The sequence below is a fragment of the Harmonia axyridis genome, chromosome 4, assembly GCF_914767665.1.
Source record: "Harmonia axyridis chromosome 4, icHarAxyr1.1, whole genome shotgun sequence".
Taxonomy (NCBI): domain Eukaryota; kingdom Metazoa; phylum Arthropoda; class Insecta; order Coleoptera; family Coccinellidae; genus Harmonia; species Harmonia axyridis.
In genome coordinates this window covers 17,478,794-17,493,787 of record NC_059504.1, presented here as the reverse complement: position 1 = coordinate 17,493,787, position 14,994 = coordinate 17,478,794, and the positions used below count along the sequence as shown (strand labels likewise).

At 33.8% G+C, this 14,994-nt stretch overlaps 1 protein-coding gene across 1 annotated transcript; it reads left to right on the top strand.

The window, feature by feature from the left end:
• Nucleotides 1-10,246: 10,246 nt before the first annotated feature.
• LOC123678115 (transcriptional activator/repressor GIS1-like) lies at nucleotides 10,247-14,688 on the top strand. Its single transcript, XM_045614926.1, has one exon. It carries the CDS (start codon nucleotides 10,607-10,609, stop codon nucleotides 13,289-13,291), a length of 2,685 nt encoding a protein of 894 aa, XP_045470882.1. The 5' UTR covers nucleotides 10,247-10,606; the 3' UTR covers nucleotides 13,292-14,688.
• The last annotated feature ends 306 nt before the right edge of the window (nucleotides 14,689-14,994 follow it).

The following is a 14,994-nucleotide window of genomic DNA, read 5'->3' as shown; positions in this document are numbered from 1 at the left end:
CGAATCTTTTGAGTGTCCCCTCATAAAAATAACAAATCGTTTTTATGGATTGTTGACATCACATCCTATAATTTCTGTCCACAATAAATGGCAATACCAGATTTTCATCTCAGCGTCCAATTTATGGATGACTCGAAAACCCACTGGCCTTGACAATGAACTTGCGTTCGCTTATTTATCAGGCACACAGTGTTGTTAAACTCAAATTTACTCTTTTAATTTATGCAAAGTATTTGAACTTGACGGAAAATTGGTGCAGTATTTTTTGGAATGAAATGGGGGACCTTGGAATATAAAACATATTATGCTCGCGCCAAACTTGAATTTTATTATTACCATTTCGAATTGATACAGGTGAATTGAAGCTTCTGAATACGTATGACCTACCTAACATAACCTCAACTAACCTAAACATTCCTTATTAATATCTACAGGTGAATTGAAGTTTCTGAATACAACTTATTTTACTCCATTAAAATAAGCAGAATTGTGATTTTTTATGAGTTATTTTCAATATTGACCTTGGACAATTAATAATAAATAATTCCTACAGGTTCAAAGATAACTAAAACTAACTAACTAAAATTCGATGTTTCGGTAAATAAAGTTGACATTTCATGAATTGTAATTAATTGTACGTTTAGATTGTTGAGAAATCAGTGAACCAATGAAATTCTCAATAAGAAATGATTGATTACAATTCATGAAATACCAAATTTAGTTTTCGAAACATCGAATTTTAGGTTTTTCCTTATTAAAAGTTCTTCCTCGATGACTCTTATAATATTCATTTCATGTATGAGGTTTGCTTAAGTAACCCCCCTTTATCATACGTAAGATTGAATGAAATAATGAAATAATGAAATATTCATTTGAATACTCGAGTTTTGACGAATTTGAGTAGTTCAACTTCATAACCTTATCATAAACACCCTGTACTTTTTTGGTCCACAAAGCAAACAGTCTTATAATATTTGCAGAAACGAAAATTAAAAAGGTTTTTTCGAAAATAACTTTTTCTGCAGAAATATTCGAAAAAATGTGAGTCCTCGTCGCCTGCATTTTTTTCATAAGAATCCCATTAACTCATGAACCATGAACCGTTGAGTTTTTATCCAAGGTGGCATAGTGTCGAAATTGTCGTCAAAAAAGCTATGTAATGATGCAATAATATCCTGGATAAGCCATTTGAAATAAGGAAGTAGTAGTCTGTTTCCGGTATAAACGGAATTTGTAGAGATCTGAAAATATTCTAAGGAGAAAGATCATTGTCTCAAACGTCAACATGAAAATTTTCAGCACAAAACTATGATTGGTTTCCCATAAACGTCTAATAGGCCATCGTGGTGATTCACCTTGTTTTTATATAGGGTATTTTTGAATCCTTTTAAAAAAACATGGTACTTCAATGATACAAATTTGGTAAACGCCTTGAGTGTATACAGTATAACAGTTTATGGGAAAACTGCTTCCTCTTGAAATAAAAATATTTTTGGAATTCCCTTTCTTTTCTACGCAAATTTTACATTTTGATCTTATTTCGATCGACGCAAGGTTTTTACTTGGAAAAAATATGAAATGACATTTTTCAGGGTCAAATCGCTCAAAGTCAGATGAGATGATATTTGTGTTTAAATTACTTTGTGTTATCGGCATCTGAAACTTTTTATTTCACTTTTTTCCAAAGTCACCTTTTCTGATCTCATCAACATTTAATATTGAACGAACTCGGTAACTTGAAAAAAGAAAAAAGTGGCGATACAACTGTTTCCCAAGCTACAATTCTACGTGTTATCTGTCAACTGAACAGACTACAATAGTCTGAAACCATATAGCCAATATTTCTACTGACACACTAAAAATACCGACAGTTGCTGTAATATGGTTTGCAGATGTTTATGGTACTGGCGTAAAGCAACTTTCTGGGACTTTATGACTCTTGAAAAAGAATTCCAGTTATTGGCCACCAATTGGTACTTTCCGTCTTTTGTTAAAGGACTCAAGGGATTAGACAATAAATGTCATTTACAGATGTGTCATTTACAGTGACGAAGTTGGTTCATGGAAAGCAAACTAACATTTACCGAATGGAAGAATAATCTGAATGTAATGAGGCGATTGCTTGACAGTTTTAATGTTAATATGGAAAATAATGATAGATTATAATCGTTTTTACTGTCACTAAAGGACAATTACTAAGATACATTTGTTTCAGCTTTGTGGTTCACATTTCTGCAATTCAGATTTTCTGAAAAGAAAATAGGTTATCAGTATTTTTTTTCGAAAATTTCGGAAAAAAATTAAATGAGCAAAAATTCTGTCGAATTACTAAACCGGGTCTCCCAAGTTATTGTATACATACAAAATCTCGCACATTCGACGAGAAAATAAAAAATTGCTTTAAATAACATCAAAGTATCTTCCCAATGATGATATAAAAAATGTTCCTACATTTGACAGCTCTGTGGTAGCTACCCCTCACTTCTTAATTTTAAATGGCACCCCCTGTATTTGTGACTTATTTTACGTTATTTAATTATCTTTATTAAAATGAAATGCCTACACCTATGTTTGTACAAACTTCACATATAAGAAGTAGATGAATTTTTTGTTTTGAAAAATCGAGAAATAGTAAAATAATGAATAATTTGGAACACTAATTCAAATGTTTCTTCGTTTTTTGAATTGCGTGGTAGGTATTCCACTTGCAATTCATACTTCGCAAAATGTTAATGTTTTTATTGTTATGAATAAAAAAATACCAATTAGGTATGTGCTAACGTTGTGTTCCAAATAGCAAATTTCACTGACAATATACAGGGTGTGCCATTTGAGAATAAAAATTTCGGGGTAACTAACACAGGATTGTCAAATGTAAGATGCTTTTTTATACTTCACTGGGAAGGTACTTTGATGTTATTCAAAGTAATTATTCTCTTTTTTCATTATCTTGTCAAATAAGCTAGATATTGCCTGAATACGATAACTTAAGACACCCGGTATAGGTGAATTATTAGAAAAAAAAATTACAGCCATGAAATTTTCAGATTACTTTTTTTGAAATGTATTGATTATATAATCCAAAAATCGAATTAGAACTACCTGTCTGGCCAGAGCTGAAAACTAAAAATTCAGAAATTTGGTTGCTAGAGAATAAATTTCTGAAAGCAAAAGCTCGAGGATTCAAACTTAAAATAATCCTTTTCAGGAAAATTGGAGATACATAATCAAAAATGGAGAATATGTATTTCTAGAAAATGACAAAGAATTTATCAATTATAATTTATTTTTTATTTCAGATGATCCTGGCTCGAACCACGCCGCAAATTATTCATTATTATATTTTAATTTTGATATTTATTACATAATTTTCTATGAAAGAGGAAATAATGAACCTTACAGTAAAACTACTCCTGCATTTCGAATTGGATTTTCGGCAATCGAATAATATGAAACTATAAAGTTATCGTCTACCAGTCTGGCAATTATAGAACGTCTATCATGAGATGAGGTAAACGTACTTTTGTCCTTGCAGAACTCACAAATTGCATGATGCATTTATATTTGGCTTACGTCATGTTATTTCGATTTAAATGATCTGCCACGAGGCCAAAAAAGAACGTTTATACATCTGGTCCTTGTATACATACCAGTGACGGACCCATCGAAAGGTAGGTACTATACGGAATTGATACAATTGTGTAAAAAAAATGAGAAAAGAAATTTCCACGTGATTTGTAGATGTATGATATATTGAATTAAAATTACACAACCTGCAAAGTTATGCTAGGGAACTCAGAATTAGGTACATGCCGTATGGTTATCTCTTTTTAGACTTACCTACCTCATTGTTTGTGCCTTACGTAATATGAATATTTTCCATTTTTTCATTGGGAAATAGGTTTTTTCACTTTTTCGTTTTCTACATGAAGAATAAAAGATACTTCATACAAATTCTCATAATGGACGGTTTTCGAAATATTTAAAAGACATATTATTTTTATTTAATATTACTCATTCGGAATATTTGATATCACAAAGTAAAAGATGTAGAAGTTATGAGTCCTATTGGAATGAATTTGTGGTCAAATATTATACAGGGTGTTTCAAATTAAGTCGGCATCATTGCTAACTCCGTTATTATTGATGCTACGATGTCGATTAAATGGGCAAACTAGTAGTATTTTCAGTGGTCTTCTCGACGCCGAAAACGAAAAAAAATTGACAGTCGCGTTGTCAAAATATTTCATAAAATGATATTTTTTTTTAATGAAACACCCTATATTTTTTCATGTATTTCGATTCGTAATAACATTCTCAACATCAGCAAAGCTCATATCACCTTTCTTCCAAAAGTTAGCGACTTATTTTGAAATATTTATTTCTTTCACTAGTACAAAAAATTTATTTGTTTTGGCGAATAAAGCTCATGATTGTCCAAACAACCACTTTTTGTACTTATACGAATGTCAATATTTTGTTAATAATAGCAAAATAAGACAGTAAAAGGAAAAAAGTGCGCTGGGATGTGAACTCGTGAAACCCGTGGTCATCATGTAGCACCACTCAATCGACACCACTAAACTATTTGATAATAATAGACAAAACGATAATTTCCATCTTAAAGCCATTCCGCTAGCCGCATTCATTTTGTGAATCAATAGTGTCAATAGGTGGCTCCAATTTGGGAACATAATCGGAAAAAGATAGACAGTGCATTATTTTCCACTAGTATTTTAACTGTTTACGACAATTGTTACGCCAACAATTTTGCTTCATTAAGGTTCAATTAAGACTAGTGAAAATAACTTTGTCTTATTATTTTACTTATCATTTTGCGTTAAGTATCGATCGGATTTCGATCTGATCACTGGTGTTATAAGCACTAAAGATGTAAAGCTACCTTAACATTTGTGAGAAATAACAAGCAGCACGAACCTTCTTAAGCTAGCTTCGTGGTTTTGCCTCTCATAATAGCATATTAGGAAGAATTGATATATTGTATAATACTATTAGTAATGTGCGAAAACAATGATCAAGTTAAGTTCAACCTGTATTAGAGAACCACCTCACAGCACGACTAGGTAAAAATTTGGTGACTTGAAAGGTTACATTGCAGATCTGAATCCGCCCTTTAGTTTCCGAGTTGCTAGGTAAAGTATTTCACCGATGCCTGAATTACTTAATTTCTTGAAAATTTAGAAACGAAAATAAGAAAAGTCGCAGATATATTTAGTAACAAAACTACTCAAATACGAATCTTTATAAGTATGACTTAAGAAACAAATTGGTTAGCTTAGCCAATCTTTACGACTAGTACATATGTGTACTAATATGCCTATGAATTTGAGGAAAGACATATTCTTCTAGGTTAGCTTGTAAGTAAATGTGCATAAAATAATTTAATATTTTTATTGATTGTGTTATAAAGTCTAATTTTAGATATTTTTCAAATCTGTCTAATATTGTAAAGTTCAATTAATTTTCACCTCAATGCTATTCCACGCTCTTTACTTTTTTTTATTTTATGTTATTTCTATTAATTAGTTACAAGTTGTAGAGCAGAGCCCTGAAGATTGGAAAAAATATTTTCAATAACGTCGGAGAACTAATTTAGTATTAGTTCCCTGCAAAAAAGTCTGATTCATACATCACATGATTGACTGATATAATGGTCTCGATATTTAAAAACAATATTCCATATCTTTCTCGCCCCAGCAAAATTATCATCATTAAATACTAGAACCTAATGTACCTTAAAATTTGGAAATGAGTCGAAGAAACCATTATGTTAATACAGTTTGAATAGTTTATTACCTGTCAATCAAAAATGAAGCAGTTTTCCTCATCACAAAAGACACACAAGAAAGTATTGTTGATAAACAATGTGATTTGATCCCATTAACATTTATGACGCCAAGAGGATTATGAAGTTATATTGACTAGTAGTTTCCTAGGAGAAGTCATAAATCAAATTTCTCAAAAAGAAATGGGTTTTATTAATTTTTCAAGAAAAACAGAAAGTAGGCAATGAATTCATTATGAAATATATAAAAAAAAATATTTTCCAGCAAACAACATAGAAAGAACCCTTATATATCATATATATATGAGAAGAACAAAAAGAAGAACAACAGATAAAGTCTGTAAATTCAAGACGACAACTCCCTGGAGTAAAAGCATAAAATACCTAGTAGTTACACTGGATGGAAACCTCAATTTCAACGAACATATGAAAAATATTAGCAAAAAAGCAAGAAAAATAAAAGAATGCAAACTGAACAATCCACATCCAACATAACAATCAAAAAACGATACAGAATATTTCAGTGAAACAAGCCCTTAGTGCACCGTGGTATCATCATGCCAATGAACACAATAGGTAGGAGGAAATTCAAATAAAAAAAACATACAAAAAAAATCGAAGATATGGCGGAAATAAGAGGTGAACCTCGACCCGCGAAAAAATGTCCAGTCCAGGGTAAACAACAGAAACAATTGAGTTCGAAGATAAAATAAACTAAAAATAAATTGATGAAGAGGTTGTCTTTTTCTCTGTACCTAAATCACTTGTTATATTGCATTAATTCCACAAGCGTTAAAATATGATCTAAGAATTTTGAAGGGAAACAATCTTGAAATCAGATTTCGAAAAATTAATTTCTCTAGAAGTTAAACGATGAAATATTATCACAGAAAAATTATTCATCAATAAAAAACAATTTTCAAGGTCATTTATTAGCTAAACGACAAACTTTGCCATGTGAAAGGTCATGTAATTTGATAAAAAAATAGTGTTTATTTCAGGTACGTATGCAATTTTAGGGTACCTAGATTCGGTCACAGCGTCCTACTTCACGAACAAAACTTCGAATGTTCAAAATTCAAAGTGCCGAATAAAAAAAGCAATGTCTTCAAGTGAATATTTTTCCAAAACGATCAGATACTTTGTTCATAAATTACACCTTAAAATGCATATTTTCACTACATAAGAGTATACAATATTATATTCATTTATGGTTTTTGCAATTAGATTAGAATACCTACCTACTTACAATGAATTGACTGTGTATCTACGCTTTTTTCTAAGCATACTATTTCGATTTTAATAAATTATACCAATTGAAATGAATGAAACTTTTGAAGGCATTTATTTCCTTAAAAAATTTCAATTGGATATATGTTTCCATAATGTTTTTGTTAAAATTACATGACCTTTCATATGACAAAGTTTGTCGGTGTGCTGATAAATCGCCCTGTATAATTACCAAGTTCGTTATTTTATCAAATAGACGAATTACCAAAGTTAAAGAGGTGAAGAACATTTCAAAGTCTGCCACGATATTTTTAGTTCTAGGGTGTAATTTTTATTTTGATTATTTTTTGAGTCGTTTTTAAACTTTATACTGCCTAATGATATCTATTTCACCTGTTATGAGTTTTCAAATCGGTGTCACATTTGCAGTATTTTATTTCAATACCTCCCATTGCGATTAAGATAAAACAATACCTGTATAGAATTAACTCACGAATTAAAAAAACATAATAAAATTTGGATCAATATGGTAAGAGAGCTAAATTCGTCGATGTCAATTTCTTTAATAGATAAATTTTTGCTCGTTTAAATTAATTACAGTTCTGGAATCTTTTTTTTTTCAACTAGGCAATTACCAGAAGGTGAAAGTTGACTCCCAAGGATTTCTTTCCCGGTATATTTTTTACCGCCAATTCCAAACGACAGGAACGTCTATAAATCAGTTTCCAATTTCAAATTCCAAACTAATTAAATCAAAGTCGTTATAAAACAGCATTGCTGGGAACTAGGACATGTCGAATGCATCTCGTAAACATATCGAGCGATTCCCGAAAAAATGCATAGTTCTGCAGATTAGTGGCTCAGCATCCGCCACTGTCTACTTCCAAATATTCAAATCCGAGCTAGACATAAGGTCGTACGGAATATTTCGCATCGAAAATTAGTTCTCGAACATAATTTTTATTGCCGAAAACCCGTAAAAAACTGCTTAGCATAATCATTTGATAAAAGCCGAAAGATCCCTCACACAGAATGTGCTGTTTCCATGTGACTGAAGCTGAGGATGCAATTCTTGTAATTCGGCAATTAAAAGCGATTTCGAAAAGTTGGCATTGACATTTCGTCTGAACTCACGTCTGGTCTGTTCGAATTATCTTCGAATGACGTGACCTAGGGTGTCACTTTTAATTCGCCAAATTTTAATTGTTGCCTGTCAAGCATGCAATATCCCAATAAGTGCGATTTCTAATGCAGCTGGATCGTTTTAGATTTTGGAGTTTCTGAGAAACCTCATTCGAACAACCGTCGTAATTATATATTATTCACACAAATTCATAATCAGGATCCTTCTCATTAATTACGAACGAATTAAAATTGTATTAGTAAAAAACGAAATGCAACGGCAAAAAATACTTGGTTCCTATCTTGGCGAACTGAAGTTTGCATGCCAAGATTGTTAGTGGGTAATTATTTTGAAAAAATTTCAGTGATTTTTCGACATTGCAAAAAACCTACACGTATCTGATATCCTTTTTCACCTAATATATTTTTGAACAAAATTGCAAAAAAAATTCTTGCTCGGACTGCAAAAAAGTGGACATGTAAATGCTCATTATCTATCATATTTCAATAGTTTTCTATTAAACCCCTTTTACAATCTTATTTATAAAGAACGATTGCACTTGTAGGTATCTTACCTAATTCCAAACGATGATCTTGAACTAGTCCACAAAAACGCTTGGACAGATGTCACTTTGAAGTGGATACCGCAATCCGCTAAATACCGGGGTTTATTTGAAAGTATTGTTAGGCAATGAATTCACTGGCCCCAAAAGAATTTCGGGAAACTTTGACAACCCTTGTATAATCGAAATATTATGGCTTCCTCCAAGTGACTTTGGACCGTTTATGTAGGTATAATCGAAATTGAATGACCGGTATTCTATTCCCATTTATTATTTAAAAAACAATTGTTTCGCTACACACCAGCTACTTCAGATTTGATATTTTGAATAACTTAATTATTAAAATGTAACTAAGTATCCCTTATGTATAGGTATGAGTAGGTACAAGGAATCCTGGAAATTCCAACAATAATTGATCTGAAATAATTCTTCCTAATCCTAATGAAATTTTGACTGAAAACAATAAAAATTGGACGTTGAATTGTTTGAAAATAGTTTTAATCGGATTTTTTTAATCATATTTCTTTTTTTTCTATTTCATCGAAACCTATATATACCTACTGCCAGTTTTTGAGAAATAATAATAATAATAATAAATTTAAATGATGAAAACATCAAAGAATCAACTTTTCAGGTTATTACGGTAAAACGACTCATCAAATTGTTAATCTTATCATTCGAGCAAAAAGTGTTTTGAAAAATTCTTATTAGAAAACACTTTGTATACATTCATACAGCAATAAGTTCTTATGTCCAAATCCATTGTTGTTGTTGACCACACCTTAATGGTTGTCTATTGTATTAGCTAATTATAACTAAAAATGAGATTATAATTACTTAAGGAGACAGAAGCATTGATTTACGTAGGTACGATAAATACCTAATTTAGAGTGAATAGGTAAGTATTATATGTATATTTCAAAGGTATAGAATATAATAATAGAAGAAAATTATTAATTAATTTTAAAGAAATTGAAGTGTTTGGAAAGATAGAAACCTTTGAAATAAAAATCAAGACAATTAAAGGAATTAATAATTCTTTTGAATTCCATGATATTCAATCAATCAATCATGCATAATTCATAAGAAGATACTATTTCATTGTAATATTTTGTACCTACTGACAAAAAAAAATGACAAAAGGGACAAACAAAAATAAATACGAAATTGAATTGCAAATACTTAGATACTAAAACTGAAAAAGTTAGTGAGTTCAAATTCGAATTGTTTATAGATATTCAATAATTGTGGTGAAATCGAATTCATTTTTATCGAAAATCGGTTATGAATGATTGTTTTTTCTAGGGAAAAATTTGTGACTTGTTTTATGACCAAATTCGCACTTTCGTTGAGAAAACGGTGACGTAAACGTACACAGTTTAAATCCAAAACCAATCTATGTTCAAAAATGCAGCATCTTACCCCCTTCCACCCTGAGTACATCAAACGGTGCCCTACGATTGGTCGGAGTTTCGAGTAGGGCGGGGCTTGTAATTTCACTAGAACAGATCTGGAATCTGTGTCTTCAGTTTGCGCTGCTCTCTGTTGGTGGAAGGTTGTCTGTCTTCCATATAATCTTGTTCCGAGATCAACATTTCACGTTACGGTTTACCAGTGTTTAAAAGAGGACAGAACTGTTAGAAATTTATTCCTCTCAGTACACAGATCGGCGACATGGGCTAAGTTAAACCCTGTGGACGTTTTATTTTTCGTTGCTTATAAGTTTTTTCGAGTGATGTATCAATCGTATACACCTGTTTTATCCGTGTTTATTTCGAACTGTAAACCACCGAGACTACGAACTTGTAGTTAATGACAGAAGTACAAGTGTTTTGTGTGTTTGTTTAGTTTAGAACTTTTATTTATTTTCAAAGACATAAGTGATATGGCTAATACTAGTGGAGGAGCTGTGCATTACGCGCAACCACAACAACAACAGCAGCAGACTAACAATCCATACCAATGCAAAGAATGTGGATTGTTCCTGAATTCGGCCGAATCTTTGGATGTCCATCTCCAGTACACCCATAAAGAGAATGTGCTCACTAAATGGAGTAGTGGTGGTATTATTAAACAAGAGGAAAACAACAATGCAAAATCAAGCATGTTGAAACGTGAGTTCGCAATGAATAACAGTAATTCTTCAGATAATTCTGATTCCGTTGCCAAATCAGAAGTTGATTATAGTAGAACCTCCCCTGTTTATGGGCATCCGCCTACACCCCAATCAAATCATAGTTCATCCCCTTATCAAAGTCACGAAAATTCAGCATTCTCCCCTCATTATCAACATTATCAACAAGTGAAAGTCGAGCAATTATCCCCCAATCATCAATATCATTCTAACTACCCCCATATCAATGAACAACAATCGTTCTACCCCATCCCTCAATTAGATTCAGTTAATCAAAATCAAGTTTACGAACAAGATTATCATCAGTCCAGCTCTCTTAATTCTTATCGATACAATCCATATCAACGACCTTCGCAATCCCAAATTTCGTCAGTTCAACTCTCTTCCGGTCAAGTGTACCCTCCTCAACCCACCCCATCTCCAAGTCCACAAACCTGTGATAAATGTGGCTACGTATGCAACTCAGCATCCCAGTTGGTGGACCACATCAACATGGCACATCCGCCAACACCTGCCCCTCATCTGAATTCGTATCAAGGAAATCCACATTATTTGTTTGGCAATGAGGGTCAGCAAATGCATAGTCAGATTAAAGTAGAGGAGCAAAGCGAGATCTTAGATTTGGACTCGCATCAAGTTTTCTCGAAAGATGATAAGAGAAACGGTTCCAACCAGAGCCAGATTCCACACAATATTTCGTCGTTGGTGGGAAATTGGTCCCAGCCTAACGATAACATGCAAGCTCAACACCAAGATAGAATGGCTATGGTAAGTGAACACATCAAGAGATTCGACCCAGCTGTTCATCATGTTCCGGATTTCCTATCCAATGGATCAGCGCTAACTCAAAGATTATCACCTACGTCTAGTTTCGGAGGCTACGAGCACTTATCATCTCCGCCAACAACTTCCGTTATGTCTCCGTCACAACAAGTTCCTACTGCGCCACCTACTGCTCCCCCTACAGCACCGACAACAAAAAGTGCTAGTTGGAAGTCAAACGAAGCCAGAAGACCAAAAACCTACAATTGCACCGCTTGCAATAAATGGTTCACAAGTTCTGGCCATTTAAAGAGACACTACAACACCACGCTGCACAAGAACGCAGTTAAATCCAGTGGTCAACCTGATCCAGCGTCTCTTCCGATCAGCGCTCATCATCACCCAGCTAGAGATAACGCCAACAGTAGGGATGGAAGCACCTCGAACAGCCCTAACGGCGATTCAAGATTGGACGATGGAAGCAACCCACACATGCCTCAGCCTCATCTCGATAGGCCGGCAACCATGTCTGGTCACCTCCAACAACCACCAAATGGACCATACGACCGACAGCCCGCAGTTCCACCGAGCTTTCTCCAGAGCCCAACCCTGGTGAGCCCAATGCTAAGCTTGAACAATCTGACATCTAATGGCAATTCCCCAAACGGGGAAGCAGGCCCCTCAACAGCAATGAACATGGAGTCGAGGGGTCTGCTCCCAATCAGTACCAATTCTCACACTATCCCCCCTGGTTTCAGTATGGCGCCCCATCTAATGCCTATGGAGCCCAGCCAGTTTCAGATCTACCCAAACGAGGAGGCCCCCCACGTTACGCAGGATATGGCTATCAACAGCCTCAATACTACTGGTGAGGAGTTTATCAACACCAGCTTCAACCGTACTTCGCAGATATTGCCGAGTTTCGACGAGATCCAATCTCTGCGCTACGGACATAGGAGTTACGATGATGCGAACGTGGGGGGCGGGGCTTCGGCAACGAACCCTTATCTCTTCATGAATGAAAGTTATGAAAACGCGGTGGCCATACCAGAGGACTTCAACAAGGAGAATCAGTTCGACGACAATCGACTGACCGAGACTGATGGAGGCATATACGTATATCCAGCCGATACGTTGTACGTGCTTGCCGACTCCCCTTACCTCGACTTGGCCAACAACAACAATTTGGAGGGCACCAAATGGAGTCCCGAACTAGAAATTTTGATGCCCAAAGAGGAAATCCCGGTAGAAAGCACTTCCAAAGCGAAGCCGGCTAAAGAGAAGCCTGTCGGAGAGTTTGTATGTGTTGAGTGTGATAAGAAATTCAATAAAGCTTGCTACTTGACCCAGCACAACAAGAATTCGCACTCTGGAGAAAAACCCTTCAAGTGCACCAGGTGTGGAAAGAGATACCACGACCAGGCTGCTTACGAGACCCATATATCCAAACATGGTGATGACAAACCGCACAAATGCCACAAGTGCAGGAAAATGTTCAATCACAAGACCGATTTGAGACGACACATGTTTTGTCACGCTGGAATCAAACCGCATTATTGTGAAACCTGCCATAAAGGTTTTATTAGGAAGGATCACATGCTCAAACACTACGAGACTCACAAACGTAGGGCGATGATGAAGGCCGGAGGTTCATCGTCCAAGAGGAGACGGTGATCTTCTAGAATTCTAGCACTTTGGCACTTTCTTTCTAAATGTTGTAAATCTAGTTCAATATTTTTATTACTTGTACATATAATTTTATATAACAGACCTCGTGAATTATTCCTAACATTTTCGAAAGATCTTAAGGATTACAGAGTAAATGTAACTTGAATTGCTCAACATTGATTATTCACAATAATTCAATTCAATACCTAACTCAGAACAGCAATACCTCAGAATCTCAGATGAAATAGAAATATTAAATATTTATATCAGATTATATTATCAAGTGGATGTACAAAACTTTAGATTGAAATATATTGATATTGTATAAATGATAGATTTTAGAATTTTGTCAGTTTTTCGCTTTTCACAAAAAAATGTTGATATTTGCACCTTGAACTATCGGCCTTGGAATTCCATCGCAATCTTCAATTATTTTTGTTTTTTTTTTAATAATGCCAACTCAGGAAAAAATCAATTCTTCTGTGATGTTGCCGATGAGAATCAATCATATTTTCAAATAGGATACTGCCTAAAATTGTAAATATATGAAACCTCAACTTGAACTTTTGAAACTGCCGAAAACATTTTTTTGTGAAACGTTTGTTGATTAACGAAAATTTCAAAACGAGAATTTAATGTTTTCCAATTTTTCAACTGAAAAAAGGGTGTTTGTCCGTGAATTGAAGTAATAATACGCAATAATGTAACAACGCATATTTTGATATTTGTTCAAGAAACCCGTTTACAAAATGTGTAAATATTTTCTTTTAGATCTATCATTAATGACGAATCTACCTCAGTTACGAATCCACATTACTTGAATTTGGTGCCAATTGAGTGTTTTATGTTATAACCCTCTCAGGGTATTGCCACCAACGACTTTGACACTTACTTTGTAATACTAATTAACCGATGAAAAACTTTTTGATGCTCTCACCCATTACCTAGGTAATTGCCAGAAAAGGAACCTGAAGACTTTGATTTATTAGGGTGAATACGTTGGTCGATATGTGATATTTTTATTGGTGTAGTGAAAAGTATTTTTTGTATGTGTCAACTTCTCGTAAGGTGGCAAAAAAACGAATGTGCAATTTCAATGTTATGCGCCAGGATCTGTGAGAGTTACCAGAAAAAACTTTTCTGTTTTTTGATAGTTGAATATGTGATCTATGTTAATTTAATTCGTATGACTTTTCTGGCGCATATTTTCCTGCGGTTCTTTGTATTTAAGACGTTACCGCCATTGTAAAACTTTTCTTAGACTGACTTTATATTTGTATCTTTGTATTTTGTTATTTTAATTGTATATATTAAATGTATAATTGCGAGGGTCTTTTGTTAATAAACCATTTTCTGTTGACATACCAATGAACAAATAAATATTATACTGGTTTTAAAAAATGCCTTTCTTTCTTCCTTTTTTGATATACCTTGTGCTTTTCAGTGTCAGAATTTCTCTAAACTTAAAGCATTTCTTGAACAACTGTAAAAGTGTTCCGAAAGTTGTAAATTATCTTTTCCAAGTTCAGTAGATTGTACTTCCAGGAAGAAGTATTTCGAAACAACTTAAGTGCATAGAAGAGGTAGGTAGTTCTCAGAAAAAGGATAGTGTTTTAATAACGGTCTCTTCAAGCTTGAAATATTTTGGAATCACTAATGCAATGTTTAGTCAAAATTTCAAAAATTACCACTCTCTTTCATTGAAATGA

Excerpts from the sequence above, each read along its gene's own strand:
- LOC123678115 (XM_045614926.1), top strand. The coding sequence starts at position 10,607 with ATGGCTAATACTAGTGGAGGAGCTGTGCATTACGCGCAACCACAACAA.